We start from the raw sequence: 24116 nt of genomic DNA, 5'->3' as shown, positions 1-24116 counted from the left end.
ACCTCACCAAGTAATTCCAGCAACAGAGAGCTGTGTCAAATGTAGGGCTCACATCCAAGTGTCTTGCCAGATCCAATAATCTCTCCCACTTCCCCCATCACTAGCACACCCTGCAGTAATAATATATTATTTTTCTCTGTATCTACAATAAAAAACCAGCCTAGATGGCTGAATGCTGAACCAGAGAAATGAATTCTGTCTTCTAAGGAATCCTACTGACTTTGAAGCATACTGACAGTTTGCAGCAATAACCCAACACCCTCACACCCTGCCCACCTCCTTTATATAGTGACAGCAGCTCTGAAGCCCTTTTGCTCTTTACCTCCTTGTAGATGTTGGAAGGATGGTCTCTTCGGCCACACAGGTCAGTTATTGTCTTACAGCAGCTGTCTGGGACTTTCCGTCCACTGGCCTCTGGAGATTTGATCCACTGGCTGTCAGCCCAGTCTGTGTAGTTGTTGCTCCCACAGCACTTGAACTGCATGCACAAAGAGCAAAGGCTGAGCCTGGCAGCACTGCAACCTCCTCCTTCCTCCAGCCTCCCACACCAAGCCCTGGTTTACACTCTCTTTTGCAGAAAGACTCCAGCTATCTCATGGGTTTTTTATTGGGGTTTTTTTGGGCTACTATAACTATTGTTGTGTGTTGGTTTAGGCTACTAGACCTACTTTTGTGTTAAAAGTGCCCAAAAAGGCCATTAAATAGCAGCTTCATACATCTTTCAGCTGCTGTGACTTTTGGTTACTGTTGGGATAAACTGTAACCAAAGCGCACCTGCAGTTGCCTCAGCTCTTCATCGCTGGATAGAGAGTGTTAATGGTGGTAACCAGGTAAGTTTAATTACCAGTTACTACCACAAGGGCACCTGCTACAGCAGTACACACATAGTAGGCCCCATGCTTTGGAAGTGCCTGTGCACAAGGGTCCTTTCTGTGGGAAAGCCTGTCAGAACTTCAGCAGCCCTAACTTGAACCGCCTCTGAGCCAGGCACAGCTAGCAACAGTGGCTGGAAGGCTCTTTCATCTTGTTCTTTAGAGTACTGATGAGCTTAATGAAAGCCTAATGAAAAATGTTAGCAATTTCTCCAGAGCTTTGAAGTGGGAAGTAAAAATGGCTGTGACAGCACCAGTTCACTCTGGGAGTAATTCAGATGTTGCTTCCCCAGTGATACTGGGCATGCAATTCAGAAATCACAACATGCAATTCTGCCAGTTGCATGGCCCAGGCTGGACACCTCACCCAACCTTGTCTTGAATCAGAAGAAGCACAACATGCACTCAACATACAGAGGAATCTTCCGTATTTGGGATGTCAAGAGTCCACGATGTCTTTTGTGAGTTTGATTTTAAAGCCCTGCAACTGCATTAATTCTCCCTGCCTCTAAAGATACCCACCTCCTGCTGCAGTTTGTCTACTGCACTGGTAACACTCTCTTCTCCCGCCTTCCGGTACTTCTGGGTCATGGTGTTCTTCAAATTTTGCTTCAGCTCCATGCTCAGCTGAATGGAAGAGACAAGTGGGATAAAATCACAAGGCAAACTCACCCCTCAGAGTGACCCAGAACCCTGCACACGTTTCATTGCCTTTGCTCCAAGAGAAAAGCAGAGAGCCTAGTGGAAGCTACAGCTTCCTTCAAGATCATCCTCCAAGGTTGGACTGGACAGGCTTATTTCCAACTGATTACAGATCATGCCTCCATTTTATTAACTGGAAGAAGGTGCTTCAGGACCAAAGTTTAGCCTGCATTACACATCAACATATGGGTCCGCACCTTGAATACATAAAATTGCCAAGACGTGCCTGTATCAAAAAAGAACACAAAACTGTGCCTGCTTAAATACAAATATGCCTATGAGACCATGTGCAGTCTTCTTCCCCTGAAGCCTGTGACAAAATACTAAAAAATAAATCACTCTGTCCAGGAGCAGGAAGAAATCAGAGCCCTGGGCATGCTGGACTGAAGCTGCATATTCTGAATAGCTCTTGTATCGGCATCGAGAAGGGTGCCACAGGAGGGAATTAAGTGTGTGATTACAAAAGTACTGTGAGGCCTTTCTTGATAACAGTCACAGAGAGACGAAATCTGAATTTGCAAGTGAAAAATTTCTGAAAGCATCATCATAAACCACTGGCATGTTCAGATGATTTGATTCAAACATTTATTCTTGTGGAGGCACTTTTAATCTAGCTGAATTAATCTCACCCATCCAGGTGATAGCCAAAAAGCAACAAAGAGCTGCGTCTTTTTTTTGTTATCCTGGTTCATATAGCAACACACTGCTTTAGTCCAACACTTGTGAAATTCAAGTTTCCTATACCAGTTAACAATGTAAACAGGCATTTTAGATAGGGTTAATGAATGAAACAGGTGGGTAGCCTCCCTCTACACCTTTTACTCTACACAGTAACCAGTAAATGAGAGGTCAAAAACATCTGGTTATGCTGAACTGTGCAAAATACAATCTGCAGTGTACTGTCCCTTTGAAACACTGTATTTTCCAAGCCCATGCATCTAATGGGAACACCTACCTCACAGAGATTATATGAGGCTCCGTTCATTGATATTTACAGAATGCTTTGAGATGCTGGGCTGGGAAGCTCTACAGAAGTGCAAAAGACTAAGTGTAATAAAAATAAAAGAAAAGGTTTGGCAGCTAAGACGTATCAGAGGCAAATAAAGAGGAGAGTCCACCAGCAGAATTATTACTTGGGAGAAAAGCAGTTACCTGTGGGCTCACGGGGAAGAACTGCAGCATGGAACAGAGATATCAAAAGAAACAGTTTAGACACACACAAACAAGCCTTAGACACCAAAGCAAGGGACAAAATAAAAACAGTGGCAAACAGAGCAAGCAGGCTGCAACCAGGAAAAACGGGGGATTTGTCAGCCAGAGGGCAAGGGGAAGCACAGCTATTATCAGAGATGCCCTCAAGTGATCTAAGGCACTCAAGGGTACAGCTCGGAATATGCTGTCCCTTATTTCAACCTAAGGATCAGCTCCTCTTCATTATCACGTACGAACCTCATGCCTTTGTATGGAGGGATGAACGGACCCTGGCTTCCTGCCAGGATAGATCTTTCCATGTTAAATATGCACACTCATAGCACTGATCCCTCCTGGCAGGAGCCAGCATGGTTATTTGGCTCCTTGCAAACCACCAGTGCCCATTTTAGCGAGGCAAAGCACAGAAGACCTAAGATAAATGGGAATGGCAAGGAATCCTGGCAGTGAAGCCAACAAGAGGGGATGTCCAGCTGCTTTTCAGACTGCCACTTGAAAACAATCCTGATTCGCCATTTCAAATCAATTTCTAGACATGAGACCAACTTCACAGGCTGTCTGTGCCTTGGTGGGTAAACTCCCATTGAAAACAAAGTGATGACTTAAGCCTCTGTTCTCTGTAACTGCAAAAAGTGCCAAGCTAGAACTGCAGCTGTTGGGAGCCTGTGCTGTACTCCAGCCCTCCAGATGAAGTACAGCTTCTTAACCTAAAAGGACCTCTTAGCTGGACCATTCATTATCTTTCCCAGTTGCAAAATATAGCAGCTAGTTTGCTGGATGCATCAGGAACTGTTGCTATGTCGTGAATATACTAAGTGGAACTAACGTGATTTCAGTTGCCTGTACTATGCCTTGAAGGGTGTTAGGAGAGTTCCTATATTTACACAGCCTCAAAAATTGTCTTCTACAAAGTTCTTCAGAAAAACAGTGCAGAAAGGTGAACCACAGGAAGGACCTGAGCAGCAAGGCTGATCAGCCTCCCTAGAGTAACCACCACCACTTTGTCAAAAACAGTCAATAATCTAATGTCTTCTGTATGAGGAGGGGAGTGAGTACAGACATGTGGAAAGGTGAACCACAATCAGACCCTAGGTCCCATGCCCCCAAACCCAATTCTGGTTGGAGAAATGGGATGATAACCAGCTGTTTCCTCTCCCTGGTTTGAGTCTCTAAGGATCAATGCCCACTCACCTGCTGATAATAGATATAGGCCAGGATTCCAGCAATGATCTCCAGGAGAAAGATGCACAGTAACAATATGAAGTACTGTAAAATAATGGGAAAAGAAGGACATTAGAACAGAATGTAAGGAGATACCAGAAGCCAGCTTTTCATTAGCAGGTAAAATGTATGACTCTGTCACATCAATGCTTTTTGGCAGCAGTATTCAAAGACAAGGGCTGGGATCAATAAGGTAGGAAAGGAACAATCCCACAGGTTAAAAAAAACCCACCAAATCACAGGATAACTGAAGACAAGCAGCAGCAAGTGTGAGTTTAACTCAGAGTGCCAGAGGGATATAGAGAATGGAAAAGTGCAGGCAACTGAGATAAGATCACTGGACAAAGGAAAGTGGTTGCTGGATAACCTGATGACTATATTCAACATCACAGAAAACATCTGATTCTGACATCAATACAAAAAAATTTTAAGCTTTTTGTTTTTATATTGGTTAAGGCATGTCACCAAGTTACGAAGGAGCAACGCATGTTGTAATGATGATTCAGTAAAGCAAAAAAGGGCTCATTTCACCAAAGATATAGTACACCAGCATAAACCGCAGATTTATGTTTCCAGTGACTTCCACGGGGCTCAACCACAGGCTGAAGGGCACTGTTGAAGCAGAAAGACTGTTGCACTGATTTACACTCAAGACTGTGATTATATGTTCTACTGAACTAGGATCTAGAAGGAAATGCCTGGTATCTCAAAATCAAAGTGAGAAGAGCTCTTAGAAAACTAAGAGGAGAATATGGCTATTTCTTAAGAGGGCTTAATGGCAGTGAAATGGAAAGTGATATGCTCTGCTTACCACAAGGAGAATCAAATGGACAGTACATAAAACTGTTTGGGGGCACTGTTCCTATACACAAACACGAAGGGAAGTCAAACCTATGAGGAGGAACATGTGTACTAGATTAAAAGGACTAGGCAGACTTGAAGACAGAGGGTGATGTGGCCACTTCCTCATTGGGGTCAAAGAGAGTTTTTCAGGTAGAACTCCTGTCCTGACACACAGGACCTGCCTTGCTCCTGGTCAGCAATGAACTGTTTCTTTTGAGATCCAGGCTGTTATATGACTGCTATTACATTCATCTTTCCGTAGACAAAGCTGAAGAGACACCCATTCCAGCCATAACAAGGACATCATGCTAAGTCCCTGTAAGTGTTGGCCTCCCCAGGACAGAACAAACAAAATATCCCTATTTTCTGTTTTACCCCTGACCTTAAGAAATGGCTGCTCCCAAGGGACAAAGCAAATGGCTCCTTACAAATGTGACTGGATATCAAACCATCTCTCCCTGGCACAAATAAGGAGAGTGAAGACCTGGACACTGCAATGTGACCTACACAGCATGGATGCCTTTTGTTTGCACAAGGGTTACACTCCCACTGTGCACCTTTCTTCACTAGGTATTTCCAAGCCCCTTTGCAGAAGTAAAATGATGCAGACACACACACTCAGGCTTCTTCTTTCGTTCCTGTTGGGATTCAGCAGCTGCAAAGGATGAACAGCTGGGTTTTATCTGCAGACCAGGCTTTAATCTGAGCATACAATCTCAGGCTTTCACTCCCCAGGCCCACATCCTCCCGCACTGCCGAACACAGATGGTCTCTGCAGACGCCTGTACAAGGTACCCATTCATACCAGGGCAATGAGTCACCCAGCGGTGTGTCAGAGAGCTAAAGGCTGGTCCCAACACTTGGAGGAGTTTGAAAGGGGACAAGAAATGATCCACAGGCCTTGACACAAAGGCTGGCTTTCTTTTGTTGTGACCTAGTTATGACCTAACTGCTCTGACATCATCTCTCTCTATAAAGGCAGTGGGGAGGAGGAGGGTGGCAGGATGCTGAGAACAACCAACGAACTAGAAAGTTTATTTTATTTTTTCCTTGCTCCATGTCATCATGTCAAAGGCATTCAGGTAGAGCTAAGTTGTGTCACCACAGCTTGGCTCATTATGCTGGTTTACGGTGGACAGAAACATGAATCCAGCACACCTTACAAAATTTGAGTCACAGGACCTTTTTAAACACCTTGTAAGGGAGGTTAATGCATCTGCCACCCACGCATCCAACCTGTCTCTGCTGATACACTGCATCATCATACTTATCCTGCCTCATCGTTCCCTCAGGGCGACTTCCAAGTATCAAGCTGACATAGGGGGGCAGCAGCTTTCACTCTGGACACATGCAAAGCACAGGGCTGCTCTTCTTGCTTCTCATTAGGCGTTGCAGAGGTGCTCTGGAAGCAGTAGGCCAGCTCTGGCATGGAGCTGCATGGACATGCCCTGCTTGCTTCCCAAGAAGAAGCAAAACAATCAGAAATGTGGCATCACCCAAAGGCCTGTAGAAGACACATGCCTGGACCTGGGTGGGCTCTGTGCAAAATTTACTCTTACTCTGGCGCCAAGCCAGAGTCAGGGCTATCTGGTGTCTCCCCAAGACCTACAGGGTCCATAATTCTTCCATCCAGCTTCAAGTGTTTGAGTGAAGCACCAAGCATTAGTGTGTTTTTTCTGAATAAGGCAAAGAACGGTTCGATTTGCTTATGATCCAAATTGCTCTCTGGAGAGATCTTTCTACTACTTGAAGAAGAGATATGTAACAACTATACCTCTAGATCAGCAATCTCACTTCAATGGGAAGGCTCCAGGCTGAAATGCTGCAGGAACAGAAATCATAACCCGTTTGCGTTCCCTTCTCCCTATCCAAGGTAGCTAGCTAGCTGGAGTGGCAGTGTGAGAGGCCAAGCCTGAAGAAAGTCACCTTCTTTCTTTACATGTAAAGTTTTCTACATGTAAAGTTTGTGTATGCAGGCATGCATCTCGATCAAAGCACAATACAGTAGTGGTATGTGTGCTTGTGAAGAGCTGGACTGTAGCACCACAGCCAGTCAGGCTGCAGATCCACTGCCCTGGATGTTCATGGAGCCAGAGAAACTCCGTATCTGCTGCCCAAACTTCAGCACATCACCTGGCTAAGGGAGGCACACAGGAAAGTAAATAAGCAATGACCAAAAAGAAAAAAGGTGCAGCTGTGGGTGATGAGCAATGAAATACTACGAAAAGCCTTGAAGTGAGCCTATAAAACTCATAGTTAAATAGAAAGGCAGCAAAAAATTTCACAGCTTCCTGAGTCTTCCAACAGAAAAACAAACTAAAAACCAGATATGCATTTTACAAACAGCAGCCAAAGCTGTCGATAACTGATTTTTAAAAGCACCAAGGAAGCACTGGGGAGAGCAGACAGTGCTGATTACAGTCCTTTCTCACATATTTACGTGGTCCTCTGGTAAAGACAGAAATTGGGACACACTGGCAGAGGCCCCAAGGCATGAACTGTGAAGCTGCCAGGATTACTGTCTGAGCTCAAAGCTGGCGAAGGACTCCAGCCAGGCTCAACCAGCCCTATCCCTAGTGCAGATTACTCACTGGCACTCAGAGCAGAGCACAGGCAAGAAGAAACAATAGGCCTGTCACAACCAGCCACTCTGAAAGGAAGCATGGTGTAAGGAGACAGAGTGATCTTTTGTTCCCAAGGGACAATTATTATTTTTCTGTAGCAGAATAACAAAGAAAACCCCACTGGATTTTCAACCATAGCTTCTGGCTGAGGCAAAAAGACAAAGGAATGGAGGGTAAGTAAAGCAAGGCCAAAACGACAGCTACAGACCAGGAGCCTAATGAACAAGCACAGCAATGCACTTACTGTGTCCTCTGTGTTTTATTCTCCCTTCCTGGCCCTACTCTGCCTCTCACAGGGAATACCAGGCCTTGCTTGCAACTCCTATTTCTCCTCCTCTATCCAAACCAAGAGGGGAAATGGGACACTCAGGTGAACAGGAATTTGCAAGGGAAGGACCTGGTGAAGAGTTGCTGAAGTATCCTTTTCTGTAACTGTGAAAGCAAAGAGCCACTGATCGTTATTTCAGTCACTGCACTCACCACGGCAGCCTGGATACTGAAAGGGACTACTGCCATGCTCCAGACTGAAAGGGAAATTTGAGAGGGAGGAAGCAGAATAGAATCCCTAGGGCTGGTTGAAAACTTCAGTCAATGTGGGTGAGCAGAAAGTAACCCGGGGAAAGGCATACAAAAAAGCAGCAGATTATCAAAACAGTGTGGCTTCTTTTGTGGAAGCAAAACTAAAATTTTTGCAATTAAAGAACATACTCACCAGAAATATGCTGATTTTTGACAAGCAAGTGAAAAAGCATGTTAATTTGGCTTGAACCTACTGTCATTAAAAGCCAGTTTTGTCTCTCATAGTTTCCTCTCTCTTCCAGTTTTCCAAAAGAGAATATGGGATGGGCAGGAAGAAGGAAGAGACAAAAGCCATAGTATTTTGTTTTGAATAGTTTCAAATAGGTGTTCTTACACAAAATATAGGTATTATGGCTATGCTTTGTACTTTTGAACCATGCAGTGGTAAGCACATTCTTTGGGTAGATGAAAGGAAATGTTCTCCAGTAGAACCTGTCCCCTAGGACGAGGACAGCACTGCTGTTCAGAGCTGGAGGCCTTAGTGGTATTTACTCTAGGACAAACAAATAAGGTCGGTGCAGAACACAACCAAGATGTTTCCCTCCTTTCCAGCATGGTTCAAGAGAAAATGGGGTGAATCCTCCCCCAAACAAAATAACCAAGCAAAACTTACCACTCTTAGCAAATTCCGACGCTCTTTGAAGGTAGCACAGCAACCAAGGATGCCGGTAACCATGACAACCACCCCAGCCACCACCAGAATATAAGCAGTTGCCGAATACGTGCTGGAGGAGAGCAGGCTGATGTAGTCACTCTTCTCAGCAAGGGTCCAGGCGCCCACGGCCATCACAGCCCCGCCAGCCAGCTGGGTAGAGAGAGTAGCAAGCAAATTAAGGCCATTTGATGCATGAACTTGCTCACCTCCTAGAGGAACTGGACTTGGAATACCAGCTCTGTAAGCAAAGATGATCCACACTAAACGCAGGACTCCCAGAGGTCTCACAGGGACCAGGAGCAGGCCCCAGTGCTCTGGGAGGGTCTGGGCGTCAAGGTGGCCAGCTGATCACCCCAAGCAGCCTGAGATGAAAGCTCTCTGAAGCGCCTACCTGTGCACAGCAATTCGTACTTGAACCAGAGCCTTTCCAAAAGTAGCCACACCATTATCTGGGCAAATATGAAAAAATGTCAAATCTATTGGGGTGCTACCTAGCAATAGAGGGCAAGACAACAGCTTTACATCAGCAATCTTTCCACTGTTTGTCAGGCAGCAATACTACCCATAAATGACAACCATGCTCATCATCTCCTTCCTAGACTATACATATGGGGAGAAAGCAGTCAAGGAGCTAAACAGCCTGGCTGGTTAACTCTAGCCCTTGCAGCAAATGAACATGGAGAAACCAGTCAGACTCCTAGCAGTCTCTACTCTCTTTGCAAGCCTTGTGTTTCTGGAGGGTTTTATGCAGCTTCTAGTAAGCTCAGACAGTTATCCTTAAAGGTCTGACCTGGACACTCCAATGCTCTGTCCCAGGCAGCAAAGAACAATCCCTTGGCATCAGTAACTTTCTGATGGAAAGCACAACTCTAGAAAGCTCTAGCATGGACCCAGCTGCAGGAAGGTAGTTTGTTACCCTTGCTCTAGCTGTCCCACTCCACTGCCAGGACTCCCTCTGCCATTTTGACAGCAGGAATGGCAAGACAATGCAGTCCTCAGGCTCTCTGAAAAAGCAAGCCAGGTGAAAAAACAAAGCATGTTTTCAGGCTCCCTGTTATTTTCCATAGTTGGCTACATAACCTAGAAACAACCAGAGACTACAGTGCCAAACCATAACTTCTGCAGCCTGGGCAGGCAAGCCCAAAGGATGAGATTTCACCCCACAGGATGACATTTGTGTCCTACTGATGTCAGCGCTTTTTGCCAAAGAATTAATCAAGCCCAAGATTTCTGCACCCGACACCAAAACTGCAGTGCCATCTCAGTGCCTCTGAAATAGACTGAAGTTTCTTACCCAGAAAAAGAAGTTGAAGATGAAGAGCAGGTACTTGAGACAGATGGCCCCACATGTTTCCTTCTTTTCTGTATACTCACGCATCTTTCTGGCTCAGCAAGTTCCTGAAAAAAAAATCGGAAAGCTTGAGTCAATCAGTTATCACACCCTTTCTCCCAAAAGGCCAGCATTACTACTCTCCTCCTGCAAAAACTCACACTTCTGACCTTCTGCTGAAGTAAGCCAGTGAGCAAGCCATTCAACTGACTTCAGGGATTCTAGACAGGGCTTGCTTAAAGAGCTCTTGTACCCATTTGGGTGACCTACACAGCACAAGACCTCACACAGTGTGAAAGGGAGGCAGATGGCCTTCCTGTACTGCCTTCATCCTCCTTCTCTCTCCCCATCTTGCTGTCAACTTTTGGAGACTAATTTTCCTTTAGATCAGTACTTGCAGCAGAGGGATCAGACCTATCGTTGTGGAAGCTGTCAAGCCAAAACCATGAACTGTGATCAATGTTACAGTGAGGAAACTTCAGTATAGTTCATGCTCACTTCCTCCTATTTGAACTGAAATAAACAAAATCCCAAACCTGTTATCCAGAAAAATCCCAGTACCTGGCTCCTGACTGAAGCCTGTAAATGCTGCTTCTGAAGGCAGCAGCAGAAACCTCTGTCTTTGACATTTATGGATAACCTGTCTCCAAAGAATATTCTTTACTCAGTGGCATTACTTACCACTGCCTTAAATAGACCCCTCTGTAAGTCTGGGTTATTTTTAATCTTTACAGCTGTAGCTTGGAATGTACTTGTTATCCACTCAAGTGCCCTTTTTTTTTTGAACTGCAGCAATATGTTGTAGTAATTAATTCTCTTCACTTTCCTTTTATCTCATGGCCCTTCTCGTTGGCCAGCTGTCTTCCCTACTGAGTGGAAGAAACATAACCACTGGCTTCAGATGACCTGACACAGTAAAACGTCACTGAAAATACACAGCAAATGAGAGTTGTGGGTGTACTGGTTTGACTGAAAATGGGTTAGTCTTCTTCATGCACTTAGAAACCTTTCTTTTTCATAGCTAGCACGCTCATTATTTGGACTTAATTTGAGAACAAGAAGATAACACCCCAGCACAGAGTTAATGTTTTTAATTGCTCCAGTCTGAGAGCCAAGGACATTCTGAGTGCTCTGCCCACAGGTGTGAGACATCAAGGAAGATGGACGTGGACCGGGCAAAGCTTGACTGACATCCAGACTGATCAATGAGAGTATTCCATCCCACTGCGTCATGCTTCAGATATAAGGAGAGTTGGGCCTTCTGCTTGCTCTCTTGGGCACTTTCTCTCGCGCGCATTGTTTTTTTTCCTTCACTCTTTTTTGTTGCAGCCAGGGGAGTTTTTAGCCCAGCCTTTTGCCATTTTGCAGAGGCTCTGGGCTTTTCTGCCTTTTTCCTCTCTTTTTTCTCTGTGGGATCAGCTTTGGGACCATGTGTGGCTTGCTAGGACTGGCTGCTCAGTTGTGGACAGAGCTCATGAGGAATTGCCTTGAGTATCTTTTATTTATATATATATATATATATATATATATACACACACATATATATTTACTAGTAATGTATTAGTATTTTGTTATTTTATTAAACTGCATTTATCTCAATCCAAGTTTCTCCCTTCCCTTGCAATCTCTCTCCCCTGTTGTGGGGGGTGGGGAGCGGGGAAAGTGAGCTGCTATTGTGGTTGTACTGCTAGCTCGGGTCAAACCACGACAGTGGGTCACTCCTAGTGCAGCGTTACAGATCTGCTACACTCTTGAGCAGGTTTCTCAGAAGTAGGTCTGCAGCAACTGCAGCTCCATGTCACTTCACTGCCTCCTGTTGATGCCAGAAGGTCTGAATCTCTCAAAAAAATTCTCACCACTGACTGACCAGGCAGACAAGATAAAGGCACTGCCCAGAGCATCGCTGCCAGCATCATCTGTGTGAGGAAGTTTCCAGAGTTGCAACCAAATCCACACCACCTCTCCTGCATTCACTTAAAAAATCATCCCTTTCCTCCCCACTACCAGCCAGAAGGGAATGATAAAAATATCTTGCACCCATATCAGAGCAAAATGTTTTCCTAAGGCAGCAATTTCCCTGGAAGCAGGGAGGCAAACAGCCCGTCCTCTTTTCCAGAGGCATTCAGTTCATGCACACTTAGATTACAAAACTTCTTCCCGCAAGTGATGCAAGCTTCCTCTGGGGACCTACTGCAGCTAAAACCCAGCAATGCAGTACAGACACTCATCTACTTTGGTAAGCACACTGCAAAACACCTGACAATAAAGAAAGCGAGCAACAGGTACACACAGCCAGGCTGCACATCAAGTGCCTATCAGGCTGAATCTGTCAGTATTATCTTTGCTGCTACATTGCTAACATATGGCTTTAGAGCTGGATGAACCAAGACTGGGAACAGCAGCTGCTTATTCTACAACATAATTGTATTTTATTTGCAAGGGAACTGTTTCTTTTTGCTTCATGTCAGCCCACTCGAAACCCCAGCCTGGCCTGTGCTTTAGAAACTAATAAACGAAGCTAACAGGGAAGGCAAGGGTGAGAGTGTGTCAGCAGTCCCACTCATGCCTGTCCCCCACCACCATTTCAAAAGAAAACATTTTTCTCTAGAATAACATCTGGCAACAACAGCTGGCAGCAGAAGGCTGTTCTACTGGCAAAGGGAACAGCTCTGAGATGATGGCATCTATCGAGGAGAATTACTCTTCACAATTATCTTCAGAAGAGATCAGAACCTCCAGCAATGCTCAGATTAATTACCACATTGCAGCACAAAAAGGCCCAGGGCAGCAGGAAGGAATGGATGCTGGTGGTCTGCACTGAACAGACTCGTAAAGTCTCACTGAGAAGACAGCCTGTGAAAGCACCATTTGTGAAAGGTGAAAAATTTACAGCTCCCAGAGGCTTCATTTAGCCACAGAACAGGGATGGCAGCAGCAAGGCAGGTTCTCACAGCCACACATGGCCTGCAGAACCCAACACAGGTACCTCAGCCCAGACCTGGGAGATGTGCTCCAGTAACAGACTCTAAGGGCTACACTTGGCTTTCTGCCCACCCCTTCTAGCATGAGGGCCATATGTAGACGAAAATACACCACAGGTTTGCTGAGACTGACCCTGGTGCAATAGCACTGATAGACGGAAGATGGTAACAATGCTTACTGTCCTTGGGTTGGTTTCACTGCCCAGTTTCTTTCTTGCTCCAGAAGATTTCAAGAACCTTTCCCATCCCCCTGCTCAAAAAAGAGCCACTACAGGTATTTCCATGTATCACCATTCAGCAGGTGCTGGGCCCCAGCAAGGGATGCTAACTTGTCCTTCCTTCTGATCTGAGAGCTCAGAAATCACAGACCAAGCTGCACCTTGTTCTGGGTGAGGACTGGGCAGACACACATCTGAGACCACACTTGCACTGGTGACAGTCAGTCTGAAACCCCCTCCAGAACGCATGTCTCGCTCTGCTGAGCATCACGTACAGGCCTTTCAAGCAGCTTGGCTTCGCTGCTGGGAGGAGAAGATCTGCCTGTTCCCAGAAAGCTGGCAGAGAACAGCTGCATATTTATAAAGCATGGAGATTCATGCTGGGATGGCAGGCCATGAATCAGAAAGCAATCAGGGCTGTCTCCTGTTTGATCTGTCCTTCCCCAGCAGGAGTAGAGCTGATGGCACTGGCTGCCTCTGCATGCATATTGACCCACGCAGCAAGCTATTTGGGGAAAGGCAGCTTCCTCCAGATCCTTTTTTTGGAAGTTATACGTTTGTGCTCCTTGCCTCACACAGGGTGGCTTGCCGCCTCCCACTGCCTGCAAAGACTGGGTCAGGCTTTAGGGAGCTATGCTGGTCATTATGGAAAGCAAGTGAGGGCAGGAGACACTGGTGAAATGCCTGTGCCAAAGAGCCCAGGCAGTGGAGAGAGGAGCCACAACCTGCCTCACAGGCTAACGGTGACTTTAGGCTCTGAGCCTCGTGGTCCCAAAAAGCACAGAGGTGTTGATCTGCGCCGTAACATTGGGATGAACAATGGGGAGGCCTCATCCCAAACTCACTGACATGATGAGGCTCTCTTGGCTTTAGTCATCTTCATAACAGACCCTCAGAAGTACACAAATCACTCTTGAAAACAGACAAGAAGCAGCAATGTTAATTAAAATACATGGTTATACTTAAAAACATCAAGGCAAAGGTCTTATCGATAATTACAAACAAGCTCTCCAGTGGACAGAAAACAGCAAGCTGTGCCACAGAGCTGTATTTACAAATGCATAAAAGCATATTACATAGACATGAGCTTCATAACAGGAAGCACTTTACTAACTGAAAAAGTGGTTAGAAGACCAAAAGCATCTCCAAAAAGAAGTTCTCTTGGTTCAGTCCAATAGACAGCAGCTTCATCAGCAAGTTAAATTTAAGCAAGCAATCACAGGATACAAGCTGTGAAATTTAGTCATAAAATGAAGAGAAGTATTTTTATGTAATTTGCCAGAAATCAACAACAGGTTCCTGCTATGCCCACACACACTGCAATATAAGCAATAAGGAGAAATAACGCTCTAACTAAAACAAAATACACAAAGATGAGAATAAAACACAAGGACAAACTCAGTGTGACAGAACCTGTACATGAAAGGAAGGTGTAACAGTTTGAAAATTAATTCAAAAAAGTGGGGGTTGAACAGCTTGAATCCAGTTCTCCACTCTGACACTGACTTCGTGCATGGCCATGGGCAAGTCCCTTAGTCTGCCCCTTGCCTCTGCTCTTCCAGTCCAACACAGGACCCTCATTTTTCTCTAAACCCAGTGATGATGTACGGATCTTCATCGAGTACCCCTGCTGACAGGAATGCCAGCTGTGAGGCATGACAGGCTCCAGGTGACTGGTGTATTGGCAAAAGCCCTATGGTAATTGCACTGCCTCAAAAGTGCCTTTGCCAGTATAGGCTACTTTGGCCAGTGAACTGGAACAACCTATTCTGGGGTTAGTAAAACCCACACTTACAATGACAGGATTGTCTGGTAAAGTGATTCTGGCAACCATTTACAAGCCATGCTGGCTCAAATATATCAAAGATTGCAAGATGCTAGTAATGAAATAGGAAAGAATGGAGCAATATTGAAGCACCTACTTGACAAGCTAGAAGGAAAGGATGACCCACCTCTACAAACATCTCGAGGAGGAAAAAAGAAGAGGAGGGAAAAAAAAAAGTGAACTCATTCTGCTCTGACTGCAAGCCACAACCTCCCAGCTGGGTAAGAATACACAGTGCATGACTACCAGGCAAGGCAGGGGTCACTCCAAAACTGAAACCATTCTATCCCATTTTCTTGGGCTCTCATCCTAGTGAGACTAAACACTTAGGACAAACGGAACAACAGGAACGTACCAGAAGTTGAGCAAGTTTGGCTCCAGTTCCCGATGGTGAGGACCTGGGAAGACAAGCACTGCACAAACAGCTACTTCATTGTGCTGAGCCACCTAAAATCTCAATGGCAGGACTTGGTCTGGTTATCCCACGTCAGACCACTGTATTTTTATTTGCAGGCCCAAAGGCACATACAAGGCACACACCTACATCCCAACTCAGAAAGCACGTGGCATGCACAAACACACACACTCCTGCTGGCCAGACAGTCAGTGAGTCATCACAGACGTTGCTTGGTACATTTGCCTGAACTTGCACAGTAACAGTACTTAATTAAACAGCACAGAAAGCCAGGCCTGCAGGCTTTTTCTGCATTACCTGCCTGAAAGCAGCATCTGATGGATGGGAAGAAACAATGCCAAAGCAAATGAAATAGCTCCCAGCCCATTAAAAGCATCATTATTTTTAAGTACTGAATTTTTAATCCAACGCATCAGCGACATCTATTTCTTAGATAACTTGTATGCCAGAAGTGAGATAGCCTCTAACCTCTTTGCCAACACACACCAGAAAGACAACCTGCAGAAAATTCTGCTGCACCTATGCTGCTATGAAAGCGCAGCTCCCAAAGGGCCGCAAGTCCAACATCGTCAGCCCCCTGCCAATACAGCCACCTCCCGCACCCAGTGGGCACAGTACAGGCCTGGAGGGCAAGGTTCAGCTATGCTGGAGTCTGAGCTAGGCCAGACAACCCTGACCCTGAGGCAGTTCTTAGCAAACAAAGCAAGCAGATGTCCTCCCTTGGTATGTGCAATGCAGGTGTGGGCCAATCACCTATTATCTTCAGCAAACTGACTGAAAACCTCATTCTCCAGCAAGGCTAAAGTCCAATCTTTGGAAGCATGACCTAAGTTCCCCCTCTGTAAGATGAAATACTAACACAACCACTTAACTTACCCCACAGAACATCCTCAGAAAAGGCCTCCAGCTACATATCGACTTGCCAGCAGACCTCATACAGCCCAGAAAGCAGCCAGAATTCAGTAAGTAAAGCCTTCCCAGGAGAAGACCTCTGATTTACACAACTATTGAGTGCCTTATCCACCCCAAACCTATGGCCAACTTGGGTCAACACCCTTCACACTGACCTTCCACCACCAAAGCAGCTCACAGCGCCAAAGCAAATGTTCAGTCCTCTTCAAGTGCTTTCTTCCACCCCTCTTTTCTTGCTGGCTCTGGTCCTCTGCTGGATTCAGGAAAGCAGAAAGCTGAAAAACAAAAGAGATGCAGAGAATAATGAATCATAGAATAGTTTGGGTTGGAAGGGGGCTTCAAAGGTCATCTAGTCCAACCCCCCTGCAATGAGCAGGGACATCTTCAACTAGATCAGGTTGCTCAGAGCTCCGTCCAGCCTGGCCCTGAATGTCTCCAGGGATGGGGCATCCCCCACCTCTACAGGCAACACATTCCAGTATTTTACCACCCTTGTTGTAAAAAAATTTCTTCCTGAAGTCCAGCCTGATCTTCCCTCCCTTAGTTTAAAACCATTACCCTATCCTAACAGGCCCTGCTAAGAAGTATGTCCTCATCTTTGAACTATGTCAAAGTTTATTCTGGAAATCAATATTTGATAATACACTTTGCTATCAAGTCCCCCTTTTAACAAAGAGTGCATGATTTCAGAATACAAGTTAACAAATGCATTTAATGAAATTGTGCACTGGATAACAGGGGAAAGCCAAACTGTAGCAGAGGAGAGTGTGAAGACCTTCTGATGATAGGAAGCTGTCAGAACACATTTATATTCACTGCTGCATCCTGCAAATGCTGCTATCATTTCTGTCAAGGCTATGTACGCACCACAACAGCTCATTCTGGTGCAAGAGGCCTGAAAGTAACTCCATGAGAAAGCTCAGAAAGAAGACCCTTCTGCGTAAGTGAAGCTGCACTAGATGCTATTAGTGCCTCCAAGTGATCTTTGCTTCAAGCTCTCCCATGGGAGCTTCCAGGGAGGTGGGCAGAGAGTACCATAACTCAATGGATACATCCATCCTCTGCTCCCAGGGCTTACAAGCCCCAGGATACAGAGCACAAACCAGAGCAGGGCCCCTGCAGAGAAAAAGTGCACTAGGAAGTCACTGTGTTCTTCAGCCTCTATCCCTGGTGAAGCATAATTAAGACACAGGTTCTAAGCACCACAGCAGGCTCTTCTGGAGAACAGCTCCCCCGAATTCATTGTCACTGCCAGCCCTCCTAGAGCAAGGCTTCAACCTCCCAGTGTAAATGCACAATACTTTCCTCAGATAAGCAAGAAGCCACTGGAATGTGCCTTCAAACTTAAGAGGAGTTACTTCTCTGCCATCTTACTACATTTATCATAGAATGGTTTGGTTTGGAAGGGATCTTTAAAGGTCACCTAGTACAATCCCCCTGCAACAAGCAGGAATACCTTCAAATAGATTGGGCTGCCCCATCCAACCTAACTTTGACTGTTTCCAGGGACAGGGCATCTTCCACCTCTCTGGGCAATGTGTTCCAGTGTTTCACCACCCCCATCGAAAAAAATTCTTCCTTATATCTAGCCTGAATCTACCCTCTTTCAGGCTCTACTAAAAAGTCTGTCTCCATGTTTCTTATAGGCCCCGTTCAAGTACTGAAAGGCTGCAATAAGGTCTCCCCAGAGTCTTCTCTCTCCTCCAGGCCGAACAACCCCAACTCTCTCAGCCTGTCCTCACAGCAGAGGTGTTCCAGCACTCTGATAATCTTGGTGGCCTCCTCTAGCCCCTCTCCAACAGGTCCATGTCTTTCCTGTACTGAGGGTTCCAGAGTTGGATGCCATACCCCAGGTTGGGTCTCACCAGAGCAGAGTAGAGGAGCAGGATCACCTCCCTCGACCTCCTGGCCACATTCCTTTTGATGGAGCCCAAGATACAACTGGCCTTCTGGACAGCAAGTGCACATTGTGGGTCATGTCCAGCTTTCCATCCACCAGTATCCCCAAGTCCTTCTCCACAGGGCTGCTCTCAATCCCTTCATCCCCCAGGCTGTACTAATACCTGGAGTTGCCCTGGCTCAGGTGCAGGACATCATGGGGTTCACACAGGCATAGTTCTTGAGCTTGTCCGGGTCCCTCTGGATGGCATTCTGTCCCTCAGGCCTGTCAACTGCACCACTCAGCTTGGTGTCATCCACAAACTTGCTGAGAGTGTGCTTGTGCACTTGTCTATGTCATTGATGAAGATACTCAACAATACTGGTTCCAGTACAGACCGCTGGGGGACACCACTTGTCACTTATCTCCATCCGCACCCTGAGCCGTTGACCACTACTCTCTGAATGCGACCATCCAGCCAATTCCTTATCCACCAAACAGTCCATCCGTCAAATCCATACCTCTCCAATTTAGAGATAATAAAATGTGGAGGGCTGTGCCAAAGGCTTTACAGAAGACCAGACAGATGACAACCATAGCTCTTCCCTTGTCCACTGATGTAGTCATGCCACCATAGAAGCCCACTAAATTGGTCAGGCAATACTTGTCCTTGGTGAAGTCATGCTGGTTGTCTCAAATCACCTCCCTGTTCTCCATGTGCCTTAACATAGCTTGTAGGAGGATCTGTTCCACAATCTTCCCAAGCACAGAGGTGAGGCTGACACGTCAATAGCTCCCAGAAACTAGTGTGATGTTACCATTTTTCCAGTCACCGGGGACTTTACCTGACTGTCATGACTTTTTGAATATCATGGAGAGTGGCTTGGCAACTGCATCAGCCAATTCCATGATGACTTTGGGAAGCATCTTATCAGGTCCCATAGACTTATGTATGTTCAGGTTCCTCAGGTGGTCATGAACCTTATCTTCTCTTACAGTGGGAGGAACTGCGGGAGCCTTGAGGTCCATCCACTTGAGAGGTGTGGGAAGAGAGCTTGCCAGTGAAGACTGAGGCAAAGAAGTTGTTCAGTACCTCAGCCTTCTCCTTGTCCATTGTTACCAGTTTGCCAGTCTTGCTCATGTCTTCCTTTTCTGGCAGACATACCTATAGAAGCCCTTATTATTCTTTGCATCCCTGACGGAGTTCAGCTCCAGTTGTGCCTTGGCCTTCCTGACACCATACCTACACAACCAGGCAGTGTCCCAGGATATCTTCCCAGGATACCCAGCCCTTCTTCCATTGCCTGTGCACTTCCTTCTTGCCCTTTAGTTTGACCAGCAGATCTTGACTCATCCGTGCTCATCTCTTGCTGTCTTTTCCCTGTTGGCTCCTTTTACCTCAGGAGCCCCTGACTAATTTCTGTAAGACTTCAAGTGTGCTCTAGCACACCCACCACAACACAGAGCAACAGCCTGAGGACCCTTGCTAGCACCTCATCCCTCTAAGCTTGGCTTGTTGTCCCATGGCTTGTCATTTCTGTGGAGACAGCTAGGCTGCATAAGGCTGCTCTACTGGAAAATGGTCTCAAATATCCACTCTATCCCCTGATATTCTAAGACAGAGGGTCCCAAACTTTTAATAATTGTTTGTACTGCTACATCCTCGGCCATCTCACCCTCATCCTACAGCAGGCAGGTTCAATCCTCCCTGCAATCTGTTTCCATTGCAATTGCAGGCGGCAGCATGGCAAGGGGAAGAAAACAGTAATTCTTCCTCCCTAACGTGTCTGTTTGGATACTGAATTAATGATCATTTGACCTATACCCTGACACTGACTTACTTCACAGCCTAAGGCTTAAACTCTTATCTATTGACTGTACTAGGGTGCGGAAGCAGTAATACTTCCTGACTTCCCTGGGTGGGATAATGGAGTATTTACAAACCACTCGGGAAGAAGAAAAAGTCACTTTTTATTAGTGGATCTAATCTAACACAATTCATAACCATTTTAACTTCCTGTTATCTTTAAGGGGACGTTCCTTGCAGGCCTTTACATAGCATAGTATTGATGACACACCTTCATTTAAAATGGCTTGGATTAGCCCTGCTTCTATTCACTATGGAAAGGAATGCTCTGGTAAGAGCTAGAAACTTGTTGGTTCACATTGCTATGTAGCCTCTAGACCATAAAAACATCTCTTGAGAGAAACAGTGGAAATCCCAGTACTTGAGCCATTGACAAGCAGGCCAAACAACATCCTGGAGACATTAATTGAAGATCAGATAGGGGGGATTTCTGAGTAACTGGAGAGAGGAGGAAAGGCACAGCCAGTGCAGTCACCTGCAAAACAAGCAATAGCTCTGAAGCATCTTCAGGCCCAAAGGCTGGGCCCAAACTCTTCTTGAGCAGCCCCTGTGCCCTACCATTTATCTATCTGCTTCATGCTGCTTCCATACTCCTCTCCTTTAAGAGGAGGCCGAACCAGAATGCAAAGCTCAGCGCTTTGCTTTCCATCTCAGCATGTCTGAACATGCTGGGAAGAGTACTTGTGCATCTAGGGCTGGGGAGAAGGGAAAACATGAGCCAGACATCCAGTGAGGCAAGTAAGCTGTTTCTCAGGAATCACCATTTACATTTGTGTGGGGGGCAGCCACACAGAACAGATTTTGGTCCAAAACCCTCCTTTCTGACCCTTCAAATGGAAATTGAACTCATTTGGCACTGCTGCATGAGATTCCCCAGACCACAGATTGGAAACTGCCTTTATCTTCTTCTGCCTGTTGTCTAAACTGATTACATGCACCTGAGGGCATGGAGTCATCTTCCTTGACTGTACAGTACCTAGTACAAAAGGAACTTGCCCCAAGCATTTTAGAGGCTGCTGAGAAGCAGGAATACAAAGCAATGTTTTCCCGCCACATCACCTACTCCTACCAGGAATGTGCATGATGGTTCTAGAAGAGGTGGAGACAACTTACAAAGCCACCTACATTCAGCAAGATGATCTCTTGGCCATTTTTGGCAGGCCCTGCTTGGCTCTACCTCTCAACCAGGAAAGGACCTTTCTGAAAAACTTAGGAGAGGATAAGCAAGATCCCATCCTGGGAGTTTAGGAGGGTCTCACCTCAACCCCCCCTGGGTCTAGGCATCACCTCCACAGATGTAACACAATCCTGCATCACCCCTCGGGACACTTGACAAATCCCTCCTTTCTTCTACCCTGGCTCAAGCTGCTGTGTTTTGAATAGACCCCTCAAGAACAATGCAGACTCTTGACTCCTGCTAATTTTGATGACAGTCAGGTATCCAGTGAGGAACACCTGAGGAGCCGCCTGCTCTTTGACACAAGAGCTGTCTCTCAGGAGAAGAGTACTTAGGCCTTCTGCTCATTTTTTGTGACTGTTTACTCCCCAGGGGAAGGACTTACTGAAATGAACACAAATTTCAAACGCAGCAAGGATTTACATGTTTAGCACAACACACATGCCTGCAAATTAAATGTCTTATGAGTGGGTTAGTCGAACCAGGGCGAGGTGACGGCTGGCTTAGGGATCCTCCAGGATAAAAGGGACTTTAGTATACAACCAACTTCACAACCATTAAGAATAAGAAATCATGAAAGAGAAAGAAAGAGGGATCAAGCATGCCCAGAACTGCATGTGTGTGTGTGTTCTAGCACTGTTCCACTACAAAGCAAACAAAAAATCTTTCACAGGACTTGCTGGTCCTAACAAAACATACACAGCCAGCCACATCCTGAAAGCAGAAAGCCGCCGTGCACTGCTCCCAGAAGTGGTATGTCAAGGAAGCAAGCGGCCGCTCCACGCACCCAGTCCCCACTGGGAGCTGGAATGCAGCCAGAGACCAGCACACACTGCGCGACCAATGGGGACTCCTGCGTCAAACAACATCCTCTTGTATCTCGTAACAGCCTCCTTTATCCTGAAGGATCCCAAAGCACTTTACATTATTTATACACAGAAACCACTTCACTAGTCATTGAACTGAGGAGAGGAACAATAATCATTGCTTTTCTCTCACTCAGAGCACCAGAAAACAGTGCCTGGCATGTTTCCAGAGAGCTCACAGCAATGAGGGTTTGCCACAACGAATAACAACAATACAGATATGTCAGGGTTAACCAACAGACAAGACCAACTCTTCACTGCAGCCTGCTATTAGTATTTTAAATTCTACTTTACCAACTCTGTTCACAGGCACTGCAGGGTTTATAGATGTTTGGTGTTTTTACTCGTTTTGTTTTTTTTTTTCAAGCAGGGCTTTGTTTGCACTGGAGAATTTACCAGTAATATTAAATCCCATTTCTGAACAAAACAGTTTGTGCAGAATCAGCTTTCTGCCTGATCCCTTCCTATTCATTACATTCATTTTCAGCTCAGCTCTCAGAAAAGAAGCCACTGGGTCCTCAGTGTTTTCAGGGAGTGCTCACAAAACTCCCTGCCCTGTTGCCACGCCAGGCCAACAAGCACTAAAAGTCCTGTGAGGATAAAAATCCTTCCAGCCTCCACAAAGCCTGTTCAGGTAATTCTGCACATGAATTCAAAGTGCTCTCCAAATAATGCTGCAGTGATAACCATTTATTCACTCCCTGCAAATAGCTGGGTTTTTACATAGTGGTTTGAGCTTAGGGAAAGACTAACCTAAGAACATGTGCTGTGTTGTAGATAGCACAGTCACTCAAAATTTGACTGCAGTCTCATTGCAGAGGTACTTTCAGCTTCATTCCCTACAAAACTTTACAGTGAAAAGGTAACTAGGTAAAAGCCAGCAGATTTTCTCCGTACCCACAGTATCAGGTGCATATCCCATGGCAAGCCAAGATATTCACCCCACTGAGCTCACAAACAAATCACAGGACTTTAAATCTGTCAAAAACGTGCCACAGTTTTTGGAAGACAGGGCAGGCAGCTGGTGTGTCACCGTGTTGTGGTTAACCAGAGCTACCAATATAACCATGATAGCCACTCGCTCACTCCCTCTGCCCCCAAATAGGGGAGAGAATTGAAAAGGAAGGGATTGAGATAAACACCGTTTAATAAAATAATGCTAATATACCACTACTACTAATAAGATACATAAATTGGAAAACAGAACATAAAGTATAAGATATTCAGAGCAATTCCTCACAAACTCCATCCACACCAAGCAGCCAGTCCCAGGAAGAGAGAACGCTGGTCCAGAACAGCTGATCCTGGAGGAAGAGGGAAAAAGGCAGAAAGGCCCAGAGGCCTCTGCAAAACAGCAGGATGGCAAATGCCGAACTAAAAGAACTCCCAAATGGAATTCCACAAAAACAGAGCAGAAGCAGAATGGCTTTCTGTAGCCAGAAAATCCAGCTCTCCTTGAACATGAAGCATGACTGTAATGGCATGGCATATTCTCATTGATCAGTCTGGATGTCAGTCAAGGTCTGTCCCATCCATGCTCCCTTCTCAGCTGCCTCAAGGCACAGTGGCCAGAAAGACCTTGGCTCCCAGGCAACACCTAAGATATCAGTAAGTTCTTACATTATCTTTGTTCCAACTCAAAGACACTGGCAAGGTACTTGAAGAAAAACATTAACTCTGTCCCAGGGTGTTATCTTAATGTTCTCAAACTAAATCAAAATAACGATCATGCTAGCTACAAAATAGAAAGGTGTCTAACTGCATGAAGAAAATTAAGTCGCTTTCAATCAAACCAGCACATACCATGGAGTACATTTCTAGCCTCTAAGTGACACAATGTTCTATAACCTCACTGCCTGAAAGATCCTTTGCCTCCTCAAAGCATCCCAACAAAGAAAAAAAAACATATCATATTATAAGAGGAGCACAGAGAGATCAAGT

At 45.7% G+C, this 24116-nt stretch overlaps 1 protein-coding gene across 10 annotated transcripts in view; it reads right to left on the bottom strand.

The window, feature by feature from the left end:
* The window catches only part of CD151 (CD151 molecule (Raph blood group)), a 38379-nt gene that overhangs the window by 4871 nt on the left and 9392 nt on the right, over nt 1-24116 (bottom strand). For 5 of the 10 annotated variants that reach the window (XM_065066089.1, XM_065066087.1, XM_065066085.1 and 2 more), the window contains exons 2-7: nt 16542-16661; nt 10000-10103; nt 8664-8855; nt 3975-4049; nt 1395-1499; nt 323-478 (exon numbers count right to left, since the gene is read on the bottom strand). In XM_065066089.1, the coding sequence (XP_064922161.1) occupies nt 323-478; nt 1395-1499; nt 3975-4049; nt 8664-8855; nt 10000-10083 (612 nt within the window). In that variant the 5' untranslated portion in view covers nt 10084-10103; nt 16542-16661. Of the gene's footprint in view, nt 1-322; nt 479-1394; nt 1500-2726; nt 2748-3974; nt 4050-8663; nt 8856-9999; nt 10104-16541; nt 16663-24116 lie in introns of all 10 variants that reach the window. The other 5 variants (XM_065066081.1, XM_065066080.1, XM_065066084.1 and 2 more) reach the window with 2 other exon arrangements.

This window comes from Columba livia, chromosome 5 (genome assembly GCF_036013475.1).
Source record: "Columba livia isolate bColLiv1 breed racing homer chromosome 5, bColLiv1.pat.W.v2, whole genome shotgun sequence".
Taxonomy (NCBI): Eukaryota; Metazoa; Chordata; class Aves; order Columbiformes; family Columbidae; genus Columba; species Columba livia.
This window is presented reverse-complemented; position numbering and strand designations above follow the sequence as displayed.